Here is a 23987-nt window from a genome sequence, read left to right as displayed (position 1 = left end):
CCCCGCCGGCCTTTGACAAGCGTTAACCCTTCCCTCCCCGCGCCGCCTGACTGGTTGTCTCTCTGCGCCTGCGCACGGGAGAGAGGCCGGGGACACATCCTGGGGGGAGGCTGCTACCAGCAAAAAACGCTTGAAAGCTGCAGAAATTGGCTTGTGTCAGGTTTAAGTGGCGTGTAGCGTCTTTCTTTTGGTTGCCTCCCGGCAAGCAAGGGGAAGAGAGCTCAGGCGTGCAAAGCGGGCCAGGGATCCAACTGCATAGTGTCTTGGGGGTTTCCTAGGGACTGGCTTGTTGTAGCCTTATTTAGAAACAGGGTTAGCTTGATTGTTGTGCAATTGTGGAAGCTTGGATGATTAATTACAGCATGAAGGTTCACACAGGATGCACTGTATTCTTTGCCTGCAAGGGGGAGGGAGAGAGCAAGGAGGAAGAGAGGGAATATGGGGGAGTGAGAGAATGCAGGGCTTAAGCCAGTACAAGATACGGCATTATTAGAGAGATGGTGCAAATCCTCGGCCAATGCAGATTTCAGGGGCAGTGACACACAGGGGCCCTGCAAATTTGGGTATAGCATTTATCCAATATACTTTCTTACTTATCCATGTTACTCACTATTGTTCCCCCAACGGTGCAGGCCTTCCTTCTGGTTTGGGGTGGGTTTTTTTTTTTGCTAGCATTGACATGTAGATGCATTGCCAGACCAGTTCAAGGTGACTGCAGCTGTATTCCCCTTCCATGGTCTTGCAATGTCACCTATCCTATATTCCCCATGCAGAAAGTCTTTTAGGTTTAGTCCTCTCTCTTTCTTCCTCGTTATGAGGGCATTTCTATATTGCACAGTTTCCTACCTGCAGAATGAATTCCCCAGCAGGCCTGATAATCCCAGAGAGAGAACGTAATTGCCTACAGCAGAGGTTCGAAAACTTCACTGCACTGCAACCACCTTCTTACAACCAAAAGTTACATGATTCCAGGAGGAAGATCAAAGCCTGAGCTGGTGTAGGTGTGGGAGGAGTGCAAAGCCTTGGCCTGGGGGGGGGGGGGAGGTGGGGAGAGAGAGAGAGAGAGAGAGAGGCTAATGCCACAGCCCCAAGACATCAACCCAACACAGGGGGCTTGTAACCTGAGCTCTGATAACCACAGCTGACACTCTTGGACTTCTTTGGCCCTAGGCAATTGGACTTAGGCTTCAGCCCCAGGAAGTCTAAGCCAGCCGTAGCAACCCAGTGAGGTCCCAATCACAATTTGAGAATGGCTAGTCTATGGTTATCACACTGTTTTTTCTATTCAAATAGTACAGAAAAAAAAAACATGAAAAACAAAGAACCCACATGCATGCTAAGTTTACCAGCGATCACTCAACTTCAGCAAGTGCTCTAGCACTTGAACAGTCCTTGAAACCCCATACTAGCGGTTGTGTGGGGTCACAGGGAAGTAACAAGCCGGTTTCATTACACTTATATCAGAATAAGCATACCCATGACGCTAAATTACTTCCTTATATCCTTTGGCTACTTCTACACTGCCCTCTCTTGCCCAAGAAAATAAGCAAATGAGGCAAAGCAGTGAATATCACCATGCCTCATTTGCATACTTAATGAGCCACCATTTTTGCGCAAGGGGCTTTTGCACAAAAAGGAACTATCTACACTGCTCTTTTTTGTGCAAAAAACCCCTCTTGTGCAAGAGCCGTTCTTCCACTTTTTTTCAGGAAGAATGGCTCTTGCACAAGAGGGGGGTTTTGCGCAAAAAGGAATCATAGAATACTATGACTGGAAGGGGCCTCGAGAGGTCATTGAGTCCAGTCCCCTGCCCTCATGGCAGGACCAAATACTGTCTAGATCATCCCATTTATCTAACCTACTCTTAAATATCTCCAGAGATGGAGATTCCACAACCTCCCTGGGCAATTTATTTCAGTGTTTGACTACCCTGACAGTTAGGAACTTTTTCCTAATGTCCAACCTAAACCTCCCTTGCTGCAATTTAAGCCCGTTGCTTCTTGTTCTATCCTCAGAGGCCAAGATAAACAAGTTTTCTCCCTCCTCCTTATGACACCCTTTTAGATATCTGAAAACTGCTATCATGTCCCCCTTCAATCTTCTCTTTTCTAAACTAAACAAACCCAGTTCCTTCAGTCTTCCCTCATAGGTCATGTTCTCTAGACCTTTAATCATTCTTGTTTCTCTTCTCTGGACCCTCTCCAATTTCTCCACATCTTTCTTCAAATGTGATGCCCAGAACTGGACACAATACTCCAACTGAGGCCTAACCCAGCGCAGAGTAGAGCGGAAGAATGACTTCTCGTGTCTTGCTCACAACACAGCTGTTAATTCATCCCAGAATCATGTTTGATTTCTTTGCAACAGCATCACACTGCTGACTCATATTCAACTTGTGGTCCACTATAACCCCTAGATCCCTTTCTGCCATACTCCTTCCCAGACAGTCGCTTCCAATTCTGTATGTGTGAAACTGATTGTTCCTTCCTAAGTGTAGCACTTGGCATTTGTCTTTATTAAACTTCATCCTATTTACCTCAGACCATTTCCCCAATTTGTCTGGGTCATTTTGAATTATGATCCTATCCTCCAGATTAGTTGCAACCCCTCCCAGTTTGGTATCATCTGCAAATTTAATAAGCGTACTATCTACACCAATATCTAAAGCATTGATGAAGATATTGAACAGAGCCGGTCCCAAAAACAGACCCCTGCAGAACCCCACTTGTTATGCCTTTCCAGCAGGATTGTAAACCATTAATAACTACTCTCTGAATACGGTTATCCAGCCAGTTATGCACCCACCTTATAGTAGCTCCATCTAAGTTGTATTTGCCTACTTTATTGATAAGAATATCATGCGAGTCCGTATCAAACGCCTTACTAAAGTCTAGGTATACCACATCCACCGCTTCTCCCTTATCCACAAGACATGTTATCCTATTAAAGAAAGCTATCAGATTGGTTTGGACTTGATGACCTTCTGAGGTTTCTTCCAGTTCTATGATTCTATGGTTTGACATGATTTGTTCTTTACAAATACATGCTGGCTGTTCACTATCACTTTGCCACTTTCCAAGTGTTTACAGATGATTTCCTTAATTACTTGCTCCATTATCTTCCCTGGCACAGAAGTTAAACTAACTGGTCTGTAGTTTCCTGGGTTGTTTTTATTTCTCTTTTTATAGATGGGCACTATATTTTCCCTTTACCAGTCCTCTGGAATCTCTCCTGTCTCCCATGATTTTCCAAAGATGATAGCTAGAGGCTCAGATACCTCCTCTATCAGCTCCTTGAGTATTCTAGGATGCATTTCATCAGGCCCTGGTGACTTGCAGGCATCTAACTTTTCTAGGTGATTTTTGACTTGTTCTTTTTTTATTTTACCTTCTAAAACTACTCCCTTCCCACTAGCGTTCACTGTTAGGCATTCCTACAGACTTCTTGGTGAAGACCGAAACAAAGAATTCATTGAGCATCTCTGCCATTTCCAAGTTTCCTGTTACTGTTTCTCCCTCCTCACTGACCAGTGGGCCTACCCTCTCCTTGATCTTCCTCTTGCTTCGAATGTATTTATAAAAAGTGGGGGCATGGGCTCCTTTGGGGAAGCAGGTGCTAGAGAAGGAACTGGACTTGGAACCTCTAACCATTGTGACTTGTAGAGCTGGACCAAACCCAAGTGGTTTGGTTTTTGGGGGGGGGGGGGAGAAGAAGGGAGGAAGAGCACTTTTGGTTTTGGAGTCTTAGTCTGGTCTTCCTGGCTGAGATTTTGGTACAGCATCTACCTCAACTTCCAGGTTTATGCATAACATTATTCATGTGGTATTTCCTCCCTGCCTGGGGCGGAAGAGTTGGGGCTAGGGACTAGTCTCTTGCCAGAGTTGTCTAGGGCTGGAGGCTTTGAATTAAAAACACAGCATAGGGCTCCCAGCTCCACCGCTACCATATTACCTGGCAGCCATCTGTGATTGCTACAGCTACTTAAAAGGTTTGCTGCTCCGACCCCTTCCAGGGTAGCATCATGACTGTGATGCCATTTACATAGGATCTTGATGCCTGAGCCACCACCTGGGAATTCAGTGGCATGGGCAGCAGGATATAAATAGAAAGCGGCCAGATGTAGTCCTCAGGCCAGGTCAAAGTGTTAGGCAGGCCAGATCTGGCCCCCAGTCTGCATCTTGCCCAGCTCTGGTCCAGATCCTACTCAAGATGTATAGTTCCTCAGGGACTACGAAGAAGCACAGAACAAGGGATGGAGATTGACACTTCACCCCTCAGCTACATGGCAATAGCTTTCAAATAATTGAATAGCACCCCATTACAAACAGCCTAGAAGTAACCAAAGTTCATCAAGAAGCAGCCTTCTAACAGATCCATAAAGGGAGTAAACAAAGAATCTGCCAGCACACATGCTCATTTTTAAAGAGCTACAACCCAACAAGAAAAAAAAATTAGGGGGAAATTTTTCACTGAGTTAGATGTTTTACTGCTCTTTGAAAATTTCTTCTTTAATGACCGGTTTGCTACTTAACACAAAACAATTATTGTGAGAGGAAAAGGAACAAGTGAACAGTGAACAGCATCTGTATTCATCTGTAGATTTCACAGAATCATTGAATACTAGAAGTAGAAGGAACCTTGAGAGCTTATCAAGTCCAGTTCCCTGCCCTCATGGCAGGACTAAGCACGGTCTACATCAGGGGCAGGGAATCTTTTTTGGATAAGGGGCCGCTGACCCACAGAAAAATCAGTCGGGGGCCATACATTCCTGTGGTGGGAAGAACACCTCAGCAGTCCAGCACGCTGGCATTTAATTTCAAAAAGGGAAATTACACAAAATTGAGGAGATTAGTTAAACAGAAATTAAAAGGCACAATGACTAGAGCCAAATCCCTGCAAGCTATATGGAAACTTTTTAAAGACACCATAATAGAGGCCCAACTTAAATGTATACCCCAAATTAAAAAACATAGCAAGAGACCTAAAAAAGAGTCACTATGGCTTAACCACCATGTAAAAGAAGCAGTGAGGGACAAAAAGGCATCTTTTAAGAAGTGGAAGTCCAATCCTAGTGAGATAAATAGAAAGGAACATAAACACTGTCAAATCAAGTGTAAAAATGTAATAAGAAAAGCAAAAAAAGATTTTGAGGAACAGCTAGCCAAAAACTCACAAAGAAATAACAAAATGTTTTGTAAGTACATTAGAAGCGGGAAGCCTGCTAAAAAACCTGTGGGTCCCCTAGATGATCGAGCTATAAAAGGAGCAATCAATGACGATAAAGCCATTGCAGAGAAACTAAATGATTTCTTTGCTTCAGTCTTCATGGCTGAGGACGTTGGGGAGATTCCCAAATCTGCACCGTCATTTGTGGGTGATGAATCTGAGGAACTGTCCCGGATTGAAGTGTCATCAGAGGAGGTTTTGGAACAAATAGAAAAACTTAATGTTAACAAATCTCTGGGACCAGATGGCATTCATCCAAGGATTCTAAAAGAACTCAAATGGGAAACTGCTGAACTATTATCTGTGGTTTGTAACCTATCCTTTAAATCGGCTTCCGTACCTAATGACTGGAAGGTAGCTAACGTGACACCAATATTTAAAAAGGGTTCTCGAGGCGATCTTGGCAATTACAGACTGGTAAGTCTAATTTCAGTACTGGGAAAATTAGTCGAAACAATAGTAAAGAATAAAATTGTGAGGCATGCAGAAGAACATAATTTGTTGGACAAAAGTCAACATGGTTTCTGTAAAGGGGAATCCAGTCTTACTAATCTATTAGAGTTCTTTGAAGGGGTTAACGAACATGCAGACAAGGGGGATCCAGTAGATATAGTATACTTAGATTTTCAGAAAGCCCTTGACAAGGTTCCTCACCAAAGGCTCTTGTGTAAATTACATTGCCATGGGATAAGAGGGAAGGTCCTTTCTTGGATTGAGAACTGGTTAAAAGACAGGAAACAAAGGGTAGGAATAAATAGTAAATTTTAAGAATGGAGAGGGGTAACTAGTGGTGTCCCCCAAGGGTCAGTCCTAGGACCAATCCTGTTCAACTTATTCATAAATGATCTGGAGAAAGGGGTAAGCAGTGAGGTGGTAAAGTTTACGCATGATACCAAACTGTTTAGGATAGTCAAGACAGAAGCAGACTGTGAGGGACTCCAAAAAGATCTCACCAAACTGAGTGATTGGGCAACAAAATGGCAAATGAAATTTAATGTGGATAAGTGTAAAGTAATGAACTTTGGGAAAAATAACCCCAACTATACGTATAGTATGATGGGGGCTAATTTGGCTACGACAAATCAGGAAAGAGATCTTGGCGTTATCATGGATAGTTCTCTGAAAACTTCCACACAGTGTGCAGCGGCGGTCAAAAAGGCAAATAGGATGCTAGGAATTATTAAGAAAGGGATAGAAAATAAGACACAGAATATCTTACTGCCCCTGTATAAAACTATGGTATGCCCGCATCTTGAATACTGTGTACAGATGTGGTCTCCTCACCTCAAAAAAGATATTTTGGCCTTGGAAAGGGTTCAGAAAAGGGCAACTAAAATGATTAGGGGTTTGGAACGGGCCCCATATGAAGAGACGTTAAAACAACTGGGACTTGTCAGTTTAGAAAAGAGGAGACTGAGGGGGGATATGATAGAGGTATATAAAATCATGAGTGGTGTGGAGAGGGCGAATAAAGAAAAGTTATTTATTAGTTCCCATAATAGAAGAACTAGAGGACACCAAATGAAGTTAATGGGTAGCAGGTTTAAAACTAATAAAAGAAAGTTCTTCTTCACATAGCTAGTAGTCAACCTGTGGAACTCCTTGCCAGAGGAGGCTGTGAAGGCTAGGACTATAACAGAGTTTAAAGAGAAGCTAGATCATTTCATGGAGGTTAGGTCCATAAAAGGCTATTAGCCAGGGGATAGAAATGGTGTCCCTGGCCTCTGTTTGTCAGAGGCTGGAGAAGGATGGCAGGAGACAAATCGCTTGATCATTGTCTTCAGTCCACCCTCTCTGGGGCACCTGGTGTTGGACACTGTCAGCAGACAGGCTACTGAGCTAGTCTGACCGAGTACGGCTGTTCTTATGTACAAAAGTGAAAAGCAAAACCACCCAACTCACTGATGTGGCCCCCAACTGAGAAGCAGAAAGACACTCCCCCCACCAAAGCCTAAAGAGGCCCAGACTAGTAGATTTTGTGTGTTCCAGCCCCATGGTGGATCAGTAAGGGAGTCCTGAGCCTCGGGGGCCAGATCCAGGTGAGCTGGAGTCCACATCCGGCCCTCAGGTCTTAGGTTCCCCATCCTGATCTAGATCATCCCTGTCAGATGTCTGTCTAACCTGCTCTTACAAATCTCCTATGCTGGATGATATTTAGCCCATAGGAAATGACCAGGGATCAACAATTAATGTAATCTACTCGCCCATGGCGAGTAGATTTTAGCCTGGCATGGCCGCACAGCGCAGCATGCGGTTCCGCACGGTGCGCTTGGCAAGCCCTGGAAATGACAACAATTAAAGAGGCCCCTGTCACGTGACTGAATTTGAGGGACGCAGCCAGATCATGGCTGCACCCACAGGTGGGGGTGCTGGCCCCAAAAATGGTATAGAAGGGGGGCCATGTGGGGTGTTGAATGGGAGCTTACTGTCTGCTGATCCTGTGTACGCTATTTATGTGGTTGTATAATGTCTGTGTGTGTAGGTAGGAATCTGTAATCTGTGTGCATACTGAATATTTCTCTGAATGTGGTTGAGCATTGGGCAGAGCCTGGCCTATGGACATGCTAATTAGCGAGGCCCTGTGGGACAATGGCACTCGATGGGCCAAGGACACACCTAAAGCATGAGGGCGGACACCTAAGAGCTGCCAGCAGAGAGAGGCTGACAGCCAGGTGACCTGCTGCAACCAAGAAGAGGCCAGGAAGGATGTATAAAGAGGCCATGTGGTCGACGCCATCTTGGTCTTGAGCTCAGCACTTCATCCCAGAGGCAGCAGTGCAGGGATCGAAGAGCCAGGAAGAACTGTGGACCCATCCTGATCTAGGATGCGCAACAAGGACTTTTAAGCCAGCGGCTGTAACATCTCTGCTAGAGCCTGCATCGAGAACTGGGAGATTCGATCCATGTAATGTATGATTCTTTAGCAACCTTACTCTCCTGCTTTTCTTTCTTGTGGTAATAAACCTTTAGTTGTTAGATGCTAAAGGATTGGCCCAGCGTGATTTGTGGGTAAGGTCCAGAGGGTAAATTGAACCAGAGATCTGTGGCTGGTTTCTTGGAACCGGACAGAACTTGTTCGGAGTACGTGGGATTGGGTGCTAAGACCCCCCCCCCACCGGTATATGAGGCCCGGGGCCATCTGGGGCACGGATATTGCTGGGGTGTCGGAGGGGTTTTGCTCGTGAGGCTTCAGGCAGGCTGCTGAAGCGCTCTGTGGGACTGGTTTGCGGCCTGTTTGGGAAGGTCACCAGTCTGGGGGCTGTAAGGAGCCCCGGATTTGAGCAATTCGACCTGAGTGGACGCCCTCAGCTGTGCCCAGACACGGCCCGGACAGTCACAGCCCCCAATCTTCTGAACTCTGGATTTCCTGACTTTACACGCCCCTAGATTTTGTGTGCCACTCTCACAAGGTCGGGCTTGGTCTACCAAACTCCTTTAGATCTGCATAGGCAAACCACTACACTTAAATGCCTTTGTACCCTGCTTCCTGTGGTATGTAATGCTGTTACTGCCCTTTAAGATCTCATTAGTAAAGCATCTAAAGATTTACACATGAACGAAAACTTGGACTTTCTGCTGCATAAATCTGGAGCATTGTTATCCATGTGTAACAATTCTGTTGAATGTGTGGCATGACATAGAGTCTATGCCTGGGAGGAGACACCCGTTTAAACATTAGCTAAATAGCATTTTATATATTATGAAAACTAGCTTGTCTTTGGTACTTATATGGTGCTGATTACTGTAGTAATTAAATGCCTCAGAATCTTAAGGATAAATACATGAAACACTCTAGGGACATATGGAAATGCTATTATCTCCTTTTAACAGATGGAAAACTGAAGATCAGAAAGACTAAGTTCAAGGTCTCACAGGACATCTGTGATAGCACAGGGACTTGAACCCATGGCTCCCAAATAGTAGGTTAGCTCCCTAACCACAGGACAATACCTCATCTGTGAGCTTGTAAAATGTGATTTCCCCCCAAACTCTGTACTGTACATTATTAAAAGCAAGAAATAAAGAATAAAAAATACATTATTGTAGTTCTTTTGAAAGGTACTGGACTGACAGCCCTACTAAACAGAACACTCTGTTTAGCCACAAAAGAAGCAGATGTACACTGAAGAAGGGTTTTAGGTCAAACTAGGTATCCAAGCTCTAATATATAGTCATCTCTTTAGTTAATGGTTCTTGTGGCTGATGTACATTTTATTCATTTATTGTTCTCATCAATACTTTGTAATGTACAAAAAAATACTTTAAAATGCAAAACCTCAAGAAAAAAATTTCATTTGGTTGTATAATGTCAATAGAATAAAAGGAAAGATGCTCACTTATCAATCACTCCCTAGTTCTGATAACTGGTGGATTAGCTAGTTTTCTTATGATTGGCTGACCAGTCCTATGACTGAAACGCTTTCTGCTTTATAAATATTTCAAAGTGATCAACCTCAAATATTTATTACAAGGGTGAAACTATTGTTTCAAGTAACCACAAGTGTTCTGCATTAAAATATATACATTTATTTTTAAAGAGATAGGACTCAATTCTACCCACAATTATGTGGAAGCAACTCACAATGAAGTCAGTGGGAATTGTGGCTGTATGACTAAGGCTGAATCAGGCCCAAACCCATTTTAAAGGTAAGTTGTGTTTCAATTTAGCTTAGTGATTTTTCCTGTGATCTTTGTTTCCATCCAGTTCACCAATTAGCTACTCTAAATATGAATTTATATCTTCTACACACTGATCTTCAGGACCAAGATATTCCAGAATAATGTTTCCACCATTATATAATGGACACTCTTGATTAGACAGCCAAGTAGCCAGTGTGTGGTCCAATGGCAAAGCTTCTCCAGAGGCAGTATGACACAGCCTTAATTTCTGCAAAAAAACACCCACCGACAAAAAAAAAAAAAAAATCTTGTTAGTTCATATTCATGCAGTAAGAATAGAAAAAAAAAACCTGTAACATTAAATGAAAAGTGCTACCACTGATTTACCTTGGCTGTTGATTTGTTGTTGTCATTTTTAAGGTCTGCTAAGCAAGCTGCAAAATCTACTACTTTGCCAATACTCCATTTACTGCAAAAGAACATGGGTTTCCTCTTCTCCTTGCTTCCCTTAGGTAAGAATACTTGAAAGTAAATTCTTTCTGTCTACAATAGGAAACAGAGAAACATACACTCAGGAGAAACAAACAATTACAAATATACATGGATTAATTTTGCTGGTCTAAAGAGAACGAAGCAGACGTGCATTAATTATTATGAATCTCGTTATACGGCTGTATTTCCCAAAGGTCCCAATCGAGCTTAGTGTGCTGGATGAGGTTACATGAAGAGTAAATCTCTGCACTGGTCATCAGTCGTTAATGATCACTCTGAAGAGAAAGAGGGTTGTTTAAAGAGGAAATGCTGGGCTACTGATGCTTGGCATGAGTATAATGAGTCACAAAACTGCAAAAGACCCAAGCTGCAAACAAACAAAGGGCTGCTGGTAGTCATGAACATGGTGGAGTTAACATGCTTGAGCTCTGATGGCAGGGGCGGATATACGGCAGGGCGAACGGGGCGGCTGCCCCGGGCCCCCCGCTTCAGAAAGCCCTGCGCATGCGCCGTGGCGCCACTGCGCATGCGCATGGCGTCACTGCGCATGCGCCATGGCAAAGGGGAGGCTCTGCGGAAGTATGCTGCCCGGGGCCCCGCAAAACCATCATCTGCCCCTGTCTGATGGTACAGAGCAACCGTGTTATTAGCATTGCCTAGAGTAGCTTCTCAACCTTCATCTCATAACTCCACCCTGTAGGTAACAAAAGCTTTATGGCCTTTCCCATGACTGAAGTATTTATAAGAGAGAGTACTATTACAATCTATATTGTCTAAAAGATGCATATTTTGAACATGAAGTAAGGAAAACCTGTTTCCCCCCCCCCCCCCGTTTTTTTCCCCCCAGTTACATCAACTTCTATTTTATGTTCTATAATTACACTAAATAGGTTCTTCTATTGCAGGTGCCAACTGAAAGCAAGTTAAACATTTTTTTCCCCATAGGTTTCATTTGGGCTTCCCTTAGAAAGAGATCATACATCCCCACCCACCCTACCCTTACGTCTGTGGGCATGTGTTCACTGCAGTTAGCTCAAGTAATAACTCACGTGCTGACCCTAACCGGAATTTCCTCCGCACACCCACACAAAACCTTTAATTTAAGTGTGGTTATGATTTTAATTCAAGCAGCTTAGCAGGCCCATGAAATATAGGCTCAAACAAGCACAACTCATAACCTACTAACATGACCATTCTGTAGTTGGATACAGAATAGTGCTACTCTACTACCTATAGTTCTCCAATACTTTCCCCCAACTACAACCATTTGTCCAGCAAGGCCAGACAACTTATCTGACTTGGACTATTTGCTAGGATACAATTCATACAGTGGCTCAGCTTAGTGAAATGCTAAGCATAAGATGTGCCTCCAGTTGTCTAACTGCAATACTTAAGTGAGTATGATGCCATGGCAGACATAGCAAATTGACTACAGGCAGTCCCCGGGTTACGTACAAGATAGGGACTGTAGGTTTGTTCTTAAGTTGAATCTGTATGTAAGTCGGAACTGGCGTCCAGATTCAGCTGCTGCTGAAACTGACCGCCAGTTCTGACTTACATACAGATTCAACTTAAGAACCCCAAGCTTCCCCAAGTCAGCTGCTGCTGAAACTGATCAGCGGCTGATTCCAGGAAGCCTGGGGCAGAGCAACTCTGCCTCGGGCTTCCTGTAGTCAGCGCTGGTCAGTTTCAGCAGCGGCTGACTTGGGGACACCTGGGGCAGAGCAGCTGGGGTGCTGCTGGGTTGCTCCAGTAGCACCGCTCCTCGGCGCTACTGGACCAACCCAGCAGCACCCCAACTGCTCTGCCCCAGGCGTCCTGATTCAGCCACTGCTGAAACTGACCAGCAGCGGCTGAATCAGGGCCTGGGGCAGAGCAGCTGGGGTGCTGCCGGGTTGGTCCAGTAGTGCCCAGAGCTGCGCTGCAGGACCAATCGGCAGCGCCCCAGCTGCTCTGCCCCAGGGTCCAAAACGAAAGCCTGGTCTGCTGGGGGGGGGCACACTAGCTGCGCCCCCCCCTCAGCAGACCAGGGACACGGGGAGCAGAGCCGCAGCGGCAGCGGGGTGCCGCGCCTCTGAGGCTTTGCTCTGGCAAAGTCTCAGAGGCACGGGACCCCGCCGCGGCTGCGGCTTCAGTCCCGGTGCCTGTGGTCTGCTGGGGACGGTCCCCAGCAGACCACAGGCACCGGGACTGAAGCCGCAGCCGCGGCGGGTTCCCGCGCTTCTGAGGCTTTGCCTCTGGCAAAGCCTCAGAAGCGCGGGAACCCGCCCGGTGCCCCTGGTCTGCTGGAGACGGTCTCCAGCAGACCAGGGGCACCGGAGCAGCTTACGAACGGGGCTTTCTCGCCCCGGAGCTCACAGGTAGCAATCCGCCACCTCGACCTCCGGGGCGAGAAAGCCCCGTTCGTAAGTGCGGATCCGACATAAGTCGGATCTGCGTAAGTCAGGGACTGCCTGTATTTATTTCACAGTCAGGCTACTCTCACTCAAGCCAAGCAAACTCAAGAGGAATAACCTGAATTTATTCTGAAGTCAAAGCATACTTTGGGAAACAATCTAGAAAAAACTCAATCCCAGTTTAAGGAAAAGGGTCTGATGAAAAAGAAACCCCAAGGACTTCACTAGACCAACTTTCCATCTGTGAGAAGCTGAAGGGGTAGCTAAGGAGAAGGCAATAGCACAGAATGGAGGCTGGGAAGAGAGACTGAGAAAGGAACTGTAAAGAGGAGAATTGAGGGTTGGAGTTTAATTGAATCTCTGATAAATTATCACTAACTAGATGATTAAACAATTAAACTCCAGTTAAGCAAATTAATAATGAAAGGAATTAAGATAAAGCCATTTGTGCTGTTGGTTACAATCTTTTGAGTTAGGGAGCAGCAATTTAAGTTCATTACAACAAAAAACCCAACACTCATTACATTACCTCCTGCATCTCACAACATTAATACATGTACAAATGGAGACCGTGATTAAAGTGCCATAATCTAAGGACTGTACTGCAAGCAGACTTCGCATTATGATTGCTACTTAAATAGGAATGTCTAATTTGTTCTCCAAACAAGTCACAATTTGTAGTAGAAAAATAGAAGTCATAATAAGATTCAGAAAGGGAATGTTCTACAAGAGAAGGCCTAATAGTAATGCAATGAAATAGTAATTGCCATTGAAATGCAATGCATATGATGTGGGCAATATATACATTACAAATTCCATAGATGAGACCTAATTTCCACCTGCTCCTGAAAGAATTAAAAATAATCAGGTGCAAGAAAACTACTTAAAAACAGTTATATTTTATGATCATGTTTAAGCACTGGTCCAGAATTAAATCCTAGGAGAGGGAAATGTAAAAAGAAGTTTACAGACTAAAAGCCACCCTCGTTTGAAAAAAGCAAAACAGAACAAGATGCTGGTCTGAATGATCACATTAAGAAACAATGAAGAATCTATGAAGAAATGGATAATGTTGACCGTGGCGAAGGTGAGATATATATATATATATGAGCAAAACTGTAGCAGAAGTGTGAATACATTTTGCTATTACGCAAAGTTCAAGTCAAGTACAAGCCAGATTTCCCCTAGCTGGCACAAAAATATGCAAACTGTACCTTCCATACACCCACATGAGAGGGCTGGAAGTGCTTCAGTTGTGAGCCTCTCTCAGGTGTCATACTATGGGAGGGCAGCTTTAAGATTTGTGCCACATCTATGCTACAGTGGCACAACTATGGTGTGGCAGCTGTGCCGCTATAGTGTAAATGCTTTGACATGTCAAATGGGATACTCTGTCAATGTAGATAATCTACCTCTCAGAGGTGGTAGCCAGGTCAATTATGTCTACAGTGGGGATTAAGCTGAACTAGCTATTTCAGACAGAGGAAGTTTTTCACAGCCTTTAATGGTATAGACCTGGGCTGCAACTCGTTTATGATTAGTGTCGCAGATTAATTTTCTGTTTAAATAGTGGACGGCATGTCCATTTTTCCCATTCACAACAGACGAGAATTTGATTTCGGACAAGAGAGTCAGGGCATAATCCTGCACATGGTGAATTTTATACACTAGTACTACACTGAGTTCAATGGAACTACTTTCATGTGTGAAGTTAACCATGAGTGTGAATTATTGTATTTTAAGGGGGCTAATACAGAAATAAAAATAAGTAAAAAGTTTACTTTTTTAAAAAAATATTCTTTTTTACTCTAAATGAGTAAAATTAACTGCAAAAGTCTAGAATCTGTTTATATCCTTAAATAAAATAGGAGTAAATCAGAAAAACAGTATACTGACCTGCGGCAAGGATTTATCCCCACTTGCCTGCATTTTCAGTTTCATTAGTGCTACCTTTGCTGCTGTTTCACTGTTTTTTGCTCCTTTCCGTCTTTTGCTTCTTACATCCTCCTCCTTTTTAGACTCTTGAGGAAAACATTTTTTCTGAATGTTACTGCTAGTAATGTTTTCTTTCACTTTGCTACAAATGAAATTGCTATGGTGTCTATTTTTATATAATGTTTAGAGTTCAATGCACTGGAATAATTTGTGTCTTCCCTATAGGTATGCCTACATTGCCACTGGGACATGCCTACCAGCAAGGCTAGACAGACTCACAATAACAGGGCTCAAGATAGTGCACCAAAATAGCTGTATGCATGTGGTAGCTTGGACTTCATCATGAACTCTCAAGCCCATAATCCCCTTAAGTTTGAGACATACCCTTGATGAGGGGATCCCCTTCTCTTCTATGAACTCATGCAACCATCCCACACAACTGCTAGTACTCCAAGCACTAGGAAGTCTGGCCAGTCCTACTGGAATTAGTAACTGGGCCAGAGGAATATGCTGGAGGGAGAAGGGAGGAGAAAGGGACTATGTCCTCTGCACTCATCTGTGCCTGCAGAGCAGTGTTTGGGGAGCATAAGTTACATGAGCTGAACAGAGGTAGAAGCGATGCTTCTAAATGTGCTTTACTACCACATTCCAGCCTCTCCACTAAACAGACATTCTGTGTCCAAGGGACCCAAGTCCAGCAGAGTTCCTTCTGCTTTGCGGCATAGGCCTACCCTCTGGGGCCATAGAAGTGCCCAAACGTTGCTTCTATTAAGGCTGCCCAGGCAACATGTCAGCAGCCTAAGGTTTGCACCCAAATGGTACATACATTTTTAGCAGTCCACACAACTGCAATACTTATCTTTCACCAAAAACAGCAGTTTCTAGTTAGACTTGATTAGCAATAAAATCCAGAGTTGATAGGCTTTGTTTTCATCCCATATTTATATGAAGAGGACAGCTCTGGGCCATATCTGGTTTTCAGGGCATACTTTGGGGACATCTAACATAGTAAATTATGTCTCCAAATATAGGAGCAGGGCTATATGTAGGCACTCACAAGCAGCGGATATCCATTCAAGGAACCTTCATTCTTTTGACAAGCTTGGACATCGAGACTAATACAGAAGCTCAAAGAAACTGCTACAGAAAATAATACAATAAATATCCTATGGTACTTACCTATAATATCTTTAACTAGCTTCTGGGTAGCAGCCATGCGAGGTTTAAGAGTATCTAGTTTCTCACACTCATGGTCTGACTGATGACGGTGTCTATACACAACAGAAAAACAAACTCTTGTTAGATGTTCCATATGTTAGCTACAACGCATAGGTGTTTCAACATTTTGCTCGACTCACCTTAAGCAAAACTGTTTCTTGCAGAAGGGGCATAAAACTGGTAAAAGCTCTTTTCCATTACAGGCCTTATATGTGCATGGGTAAGATTTTTGTTGATCCAGTTTCATGCTCTCACTTTTTATATTCACCTAAACATTATTAAGAAACATCCAGTGTAAACAGATATCTGTAATGAAAAATAACTTGCAACCTTATCCAACTTGCTTCAGTGCACTGATTCTGACATTACAGAAAAACAGTAGATTTAGATTGCTTTAAGATAGACCTCCAAGCTAAAAACAAAACATTCTCCATTTGCAGCTATGTGAATTTAACATTCCCAATAGCCAGGTTTCATAGGGTTTTGAAGTCTTGCAAAGGAATCACAAATTATCAACTTACCTCAGAACATCCATGGGAATCCCGGCTTCTATGTTGAAGGCTTAAAGTTAAAGAAAAAAAGACTCCCATCACAATCAACATTTCAAAAAAGAAAACATGAGTGTATGTATGTGTTTGAATAGCTATAATGTAGCATAGCTTTCATCCTGATCAATTTCACCTAAATAACCACTATTCTTGTCCACCAAAACTTGTCCCAACCTACAGGGTTGGGTTTTTTTTTCCACCAAAGAGATTGGTTTTAGCTAAAAGTGGCATAATTCAAGTCCTGTGTGGGATATAAAATTGGTATCTGCATCTGCAAAGATGAGCTGCAGGTATCTGCATCCACATCTGCGAATGTGAATTCCCACATGTATAAAGCAGATACCTGCAAATGTGCAGGATTCTAAAAACTAAATTTGTATCCACATCTACAGAGATCTGTGGATATAAAGCAGTATCTGCAGATGTTTAGGACTCTAGTCATATTGTTCCTGACCGTATATGAAGGTTTAGTTTAAAAAACAAATCAGATCCAAATTCAGCAAAATGCTTTTGGTGAAAGCATTACATGCTTAAATTAAAACCCAGCTCTTCAAAGGAATGGCTGGATAAATCCCTGTTCTAGTCCCAGTTTTAAGCTCCACAGTGATCCATAAAACCCCACACAGCAATGGCCTAACTAACCATAAACTCATTCAGCACCTAAATGTTTGCTGTGAAAATTCTCTAGTCACTTAAGTTTCTGCCCCTAGACATGTGTACTGCTGTCCCATTCTGTGTGGCTAGAAGCCAATCTCATGCCTAATCCCCAAAGCAATCGACATACCAAGGAGGATGGGACAAGGGGAAAACAGCCTATCTTGCTTGCATGATTCAATTCAATAAATGCCTAGAGTCACACTCAAAATCCGGGAAAGGGACTAGAGGATGTGCCTCCCTTATGACTTTCAATCCAGTGGTTAGAGCACCCATGATGTGGCAGACCTAGTCAATAGAGCAGAGGGTCTGGACACTGCATTTCATCTTCCAGATGGGTACTCTAATTACCAGGCTCCCTCTCTCTGTCCCAATGACTATTTATTTATTTCTCCAAAACAGAACATCTTCAACAGGAGCAAAATCTAATCTTGAGTGTCACATCAAAATATAGGAATGTTTATTTATCAAGATTCTCAGTATTGGGAGCAGGTAGTTAAACAAGTGACTTTGATCAAATATTACCAGAAAGCAAAAAGAAATGTAAGAAGCATCTGAGCAGTGAGCTGCTTTATCTGACAGCTTAACTGGGAAAGAAAAGAGCTAAATGTATTGTACGCATTCCAAGAATTTTAAATCCTATATAGGGAGCTCTAAGTGAGACAACTTTGTTTTGAGCTGGCTAGGTACAAAAATCGTCTTCCTGTTGACTTAAGTCAGGAGTATCAAAAGCACAAACTGAAGACCAAACATGCCCTCTGGAATATGCCCATCTTCTTCGTCTAACTGCAGATTTGTATTTTTATTTATTACAGATGAATTCACAAGATCCTAGATGATGCCTTACCAAAAAACTCCTGAACAGCCATCACACACAAAGGGAAGAAAATCTGAAACCAAAAGAGAAGTTTTTTAGTTAGATAAGTAATTATTTAGCTAATATGTTTTAGTCTAGACATTTATAAAGTTAAGTACCAATGCCCACTAGAAATAAACACAAAAATGTCTTCCTTACCACAGCATTCAAACAAATTTACATTCAGCTCTCCATACAGAGACTGCATTGATACTTAAGAACTTGGACAAAGTCTTATTTGCTAATCCTACAGACTCAAAAAGGGTAAAAAAATTCTATCTACTTAACACTGTGTTTTTTTCCTAGTCCATCTTAAAATGTGCATAATATACTCTAGTTTGTTATGCTACTAAAAAATAAGAGGTAAAATGAAGTACATTCATGTATATTCTGGGAATAGAAATTTGAGTTGCACTTCTGTAAGCAGCACCAATAGGATTTTTTATATAAATAAACGAGAACATTAAGAAAGCTGTAATTATAGTAGAAGCCAATTTATTATTTACAGAAAGATCATCCTGATCAGTACCCCAGTTAGTCTGATGGAATACAAGGGGGATTTTTGCTTTTATACATCTATTTGGATAGAAGATGAGACACAAACAAATATATTCATCCCTTAATTCTGGGGCAAATCTAGATTTTGAAGCTATTATGTAGAATGATTAGTGTAATCTAACAGTCATATATGAATGTTTTATTATTATTATTTTTTTACACGGGTGAAACTATGTCTAGTAGTTAGACCAAGGGTGGGCAAAAGGGCCTCCATGGGCCGGATACGGCCCGCAGAGGCTCTGCTGATCCCTTCCTCCCCCAAGGCCAATTAACGCCTGAGGGCAGAAGGAAGTGCACAACGTCTCCTCCACCCTACCAGGAGTATGCAGCACTTAGAAGCACCATGCGCTCCTGGCAAGGCAGGAGGAGACTTCACATGCTCCCCCACCCCCAAGCTGATTGTCCTGAGGGAAAGGGGAGTGTGAGAAGTTTCTTCTGCCCTGCCTCCACCCTGTGAAGAGCACAGAGTGCTTAGAAGCGCCATGTGCTCCTGGCAGGGTGGGAGGAGACTTAGCATGCTCCCCTGCCCCCAGGCCCTGGTTGATCTGGGGGTGGGGGAGCGCAGGAAGTCTCCTCCCACCACCAGGGGCATGGGTACCTAGGGAGAGCCGATGGGGAAGGGGGTGTACAGGGAACAAAGGTGCTCCCCCTCCCTCAGAAAATCATTGTCTATGGGTTCAAATAGTAGAAATAACTACTATGGATATGGCCCGGGGCCACTTCAAAAATCTCTTAAATGTGCCCCAGCAAAAGATTATTGCCATCCCAAGTTAGACCATAGCACTGGTCATCAATCTGGTTTACTGGGCTCTATACATTCCTGGCTCTACTGCCAACTTTCACTATAAATTTAGGCAAGACATTAGTCCAGAGTGTGACATTTACTTATAACGATGAGCACTTACTCATGAAAGTACTTTCAACAAGACTATTTTGTGGTAAACGATTGCATCTTTATTGTGGTAAACAACTGTATCTTTATATTCATCAGTCCCCCATTTGCAAATGGCAATTTATAATACAGAGGAATTAAATGTACCTAATTAATGTTTGTAAAGTGTTTTGAGAACTTTTGAAGAATGGTGCTATAACAGTGTAAAGTCGTCTTATATACATTATCCATCCAAACTGGCATTTGCGAATTGACCCACTGCCAACCTTTAACAAGGCTGTACCTCTCTTTACTGCATCTGTTGTCTTTATGGCTATTCCTGAAGTAGCAGTGTTTAGAAAATCTCCCAGTTTTGCACTACCACTGGCCCTGCACCACATCAACTCCAATGGTGGTAAACATTAGAGCAGACAGGGACAGGTGTTGTTACAAATGTATCACCTAACAGTCATCAAAACAAAGTTGGACAATGACTTAGGAAAACACTCAAGCTCCATCTATTTTAATGGAGCAACAGTGAAAGTTTTCCCCAAAATTGGTGGTGTAGACAAAACATATGTAAGTGCCAGTTCTAAAAGAAGCTGCAAAAAGTGTGGCCACAAAGCTCTCTATAGCTCTCCTAACTCTCTATAGCTTCTGAGGTACTATTATACATGTCATTAGGCCCTGGAATAGCGTTGATTTCAAAGAGCCAGACCAGAAAAAATGGGGAAATGAGATATCAGTCCCATTAACAGTGGCTCCACTAAGTTAAACTGTTTTTTTCTGGCCCACTAAACTACATACAGTAAACTTCCGATAATCCGGCACCTTTAGGACCCAGGGGGTGCCAGATTATCAAATATGCTGGACTATCGGAAGGGGGGGCTATCAGGGGTCTAGGGTAGTGGGGGGATGCCACCCCAGATGCCTCATACCCCCCCCTTCCGATAGTCCGGCTCTGTCCCAGGCATCCCCGATTCAGCCGCTGCTGGTCAGTTTCAGCAGCAGCTGAATCGAGAGGCCTGCGGCAGAGCAACCCCTTGGCTCTGCGAGATCAACCCGGCAGCACCCCAGTTGCTCTTGGGGACGCCTGGGGCAGAGCAGCTGGAGTGCTGCCGGGTTGGTCCCGCAGCACCGAGGAGCGACGCTACCGGACCAACCCGGCAGCACCCCTGCTGCTCTGCCCCCAGCGTCCCCAAGTCAGCCGCGGCTGAAACTGATCAGCGGCTGACTCTGGGAAGCCCGGGGCAGAGCAGCTCTGCCTCGGGCTTCCCGGAGTCAGCCACTGGTCAGTTTCAGCGGTGGCTGAATCGGGGACAGCTGGGGTGCAGCCCGGTTGGTCCTGCAGCGCCAAGGGGCAGCGCTACGGGACCTACCGGCAGCACTCCAGCTGCTCTTCCCCCAGATTCCCCGAGTCAGCCGCTGGTTAGTTTCAGCAGCAGCTGAATCGAGGAAGCTGGGGGCAGAGCAGCTCCAATGGTCTAGCTGCCCGGAGCACTTCTGGGTTCCTGATGTGCCGGACCATCAGGAGTGCCAGACCATCAGATGCCAGACAAATGGAGTTTTACTGTACTTCAATCTACCTGCTCTTATCTCATTAAAGGAGATGAAAAATTCTGTCAGTTCTTGAAAACACTGCAGTAAATGAAACAAAAACTACGTCCAGTGAAGGCACCCTTGATGCTTCAGTTGCCACCCTTTCATTGTAACAAGTTTTTAACACGTTCTTCTAAAAAAAGTTTCCATCACATGCTGACACTGCACAGGCAAGCTAGCTGCAAAGGCCCTCAATCTCTTGAAGGCACATGTCAGCTGTGACTGACAGGTGTGTTAGCACAATGCCTCTGCAGTTTCCAGGGATACGCACTATTTCAGCCCTGTTTCTGTCATCTCGCTCTTGCTTATGAATAGTCCCTGGCAAAGGTGATGAATATGCTGGTTTCCTAGAACATATCTAGTAGGCAGCCACTGTAGCACTTCACCCAGAAGCAATACAAACCATGGGATAATCAGCTCACTGATGAAATCCTACCCCATGCCCACCAGTGGTTTCCCAGTCAATTTTAAGAACGCCATACTGGGTCAGTCCAAAGGTCCATCTAGCCCACTATCCTGTCTGCTGACAGCGACCAATACCTGGTGCCCCAGAGGTACTCAACAGAACAGGGAATTATCAAGTTATGCCACCCCTATTGCCCATTCCCAGCTTTTGACAAAGGCTAGGGACACTGCTCCTGCCTATGCTGGTTTAAACAGGACCTGGCAAGTGGCCACACTGTTTCGGCCACCTCCTCTATTTACCCCTCTTTCTCCCTTTCTCACGCTCTGTAATAGGAGTCAGCAGAAACCTCTACACAGCGTGGGCAGCCGCCGGCTGTAGCATGGTGGGGAGGGAGCAGGGCTCAGATCCCTCCGCCTCACTGACCTGCCCTGGGCAGGGGGATGATGAGCGCACCGGGCGCGGCTGCCCGGCGATGCACGAACTGAGCCGAGCGTCCCGTGCCCAGCGCGGGGTGCACACAATCGACCACGCCCCCACAACACACGCGCGCCCATCTGGCCACGCCCTCTTCCTCCAGGCCCTCTCGCAATTGGTACGTCGTTACCTGCCACGCCCCCCTCAGAGATCTGGCACGTCCCTTCAACGCACCTGACATACAAGCCCCGCCCCCTGGGCTCAGCTACAGGCAGCTCTGCCCAAGCGGAAGTAGTTCACCATCCCCAGGCAGCCACTACGAGGGCTCCAAAAGCTCCCCCCGCCTACCCAGCTGGCCGCAGTGCTCCACGCCGCAATGCTGCCCTATCGCCAGCTCCGCCATCTGCGACACGGCCGAGGGCTGCTCTGTTAGTCGCTGCGCGGGGTTCGCTGGGATACAGGAGGACTCCTTTCCGCGGCAGTAATAGGGGGCGGAGTTACAGTCCTTGAGTATACGTCATCGCTCCCCCCAGCGATTGGCCGGAGAGAGCTGGTCACTGGGCGGGGCCTAGAGGCGCTAGTTGCCTCGTCTAGTTTTATCCAGTGTGCGGAATTGTTTGTAGTTGGTATGAGCAGAGAGGTGTGGGGTGGGAGGAATGGGGTTGGTGGGGAGAGTTTGCTTGGGAGGCAAGCGGGGAACGACTACGTTTGTGTGGGAGGCTGTTGCTGTTTCGTATTGCGTGGGTGTTTTCAGAGAACAATCCGTGGCGATGCCAAGAACTCTTCCTCCAGTAGTAACAGTTCATGCTTTACAAACATCAATTAGGTAAATGTCATTCCTCTGTATTATAAATTGCCATTTGAAACTAAGGGAACTGACGAATAGATAAGGGGTGCAGTTGTACTACAGTTATTTGTTTGTAATAGGAATGTTAAATTTAGTGTAACCAAATAATCTACTAGTCTATGGAAGTGGGAAACTGCAATGGGGTTAGCTCCTGCCTAGATCAAACCTACCTGTGGCTCTGCCTTTTAAATGGATTAAGAGCCTGTCCACTTTTAATCTACTTAAAAGGCTGAAGCACACCAGGGCTGTGTCTAGACTGGCAAGTTTTTCCGCCAAAGCAGCTGCTTTTGCAGAAAAACTTGCCAGCTATCTACACTGGCCGCTTGAATTTCCGCAAGAACTCTGACTTCCTAGTGTCTGAAATCAGTGCTTCTTGCGGAAATACTATGCTGCTCCCATTCGGGCAAAAGTCCTTTTTGCGCAAAAGGGCCAGTGTGGTACAGCTTAGATTTGTTTTGTGCAAAAAAAGCCTCGATCGCGAAAATGGCGATCGGGGCTTCTTTGCGCAAAAGCGTGTCTAGATTGGCACGGACGCTTTTCTGCAAAAAGTGCTTTTGCAGAAAAGCGTCCATGCCAATCTAGATGCTCTTTTCCGCAAATGCTTTTAACAGAAAACTTTTCCGTTAAAAGCAGTTGCGGAAAATCATACCAGTCTAGACGTAGCCGAGGAGAAACCCAGTCAGGTTCCCTCCTCAGCTGGCACCTGGCACTTTGCTGGCAATTGAAGCCCTAGGCCCCAGAACTCAACCTCCCCACTGGGCTAAAGCCTGCTCTGTCAAATGCCTCTTCTCCCTTGTGATTTACATCTTTTTATAACTTCAGTGTCCAAAGTACTTTTGTATCAGTTGTGTCTTGTTCAGCACTCTGCACTTCTCCAGTCCCATGTATGTGCATAGGCTGTGCTCCCCCAAGATATATGCATATATGTATTGTCCTCCTGGCATCTCCAGGAATTAAAATGAATCTTTAATTAAGGATGATGTCATATGATGAAACCTCCAGGACTACAGTCAGCCAACCTTAGCAACTGTAATGTACTTTCTGCCCAAGGCCCCTCTGCCCTGCCACCTATTATTCCTCCTCCCCCTGAGCCTTATCGTCTACTCCCCTCCTCCGCTCTCCTCCAGGCCCCCTTTTCGCACTGAGCTCCCATTATGGGGCTCCAGATGCCCTTTGTCACCGCTCGGGCGCGGCAATGAGGGCGGGGGTAGAGCGCGCCCCCAACAGCAGCTTGAGGCAGGGGCCGCTGTCCGGCCCTGGCCTGGGGCAGGGCTATCGCCGTCCGCAGCCCCGCTCCTGCGCTGTAGGAGCCCGCGACGCATGCGCAGACAGGGTCCCAGCAGCAGG

General features: G+C 44.9%; 1 protein-coding gene across 2 annotated transcripts; it reads right to left on the bottom strand.

The window, feature by feature from the left end:
- Positions 1–9432: 9432 nt before the first annotated feature.
- Positions 9433–22295, bottom strand: ZFAND1 (zinc finger AN1-type containing 1). Of its 2 annotated transcripts, none has more exons than XM_006135289.4 (8): positions 22142–22295; positions 17937–17979; positions 16409–16448; positions 16028–16155; positions 15849–15940; positions 14631–14755; positions 10234–10389; positions 9433–10114 (listed from the first exon to the last, which is right to left on the bottom strand). In XM_006135289.4, exons 1-8 carry the CDS (start codon positions 22194–22196, stop codon positions 9944–9946), a joined length of 810 nt encoding a protein of 269 aa, XP_006135351.1. In that variant the 5' UTR covers positions 22197–22295; the 3' UTR covers positions 9433–9943. The 2 variants fall into 2 exon arrangements, with proteins under 2 accessions (XP_006135351.1, XP_006135353.1); XM_006135291.4 differs by having other exon boundaries at positions 22028–22142.
- Between the last annotated feature and the right edge of the window lie 1692 nt (positions 22296–23987).

This window comes from Pelodiscus sinensis, chromosome 2 (genome assembly GCF_049634645.1).
Source record: "Pelodiscus sinensis isolate JC-2024 chromosome 2, ASM4963464v1, whole genome shotgun sequence".
In the NCBI taxonomy this organism is placed as follows: Eukaryota; Metazoa; Chordata; order Testudines; family Trionychidae; genus Pelodiscus; species Pelodiscus sinensis.
This window is presented reverse-complemented; position numbering and strand designations above follow the sequence as displayed.

Coding starts and splice junctions, on each gene's coding strand:
- ZFAND1 (XM_006135289.4), bottom strand. CDS start 22,196: ATGGCGGAGCTGGCGATAGGGCAGCATTGCGGCGTGGAGCACTGCGGC. Junction 16,156..16,408: donor ATTCCCATGGATGTTCTGAG/GTAAGTTGATAA, acceptor AATAATGTTTAG/GTGAATATAAAAAGTGAGAG. Junction 10,390..14,630: donor GGGATAAATCCTTGCCGCAG/GTCAGTATACTG, acceptor TTCCTATTGTAG/ACAGAAAGAATTTACTTTCA.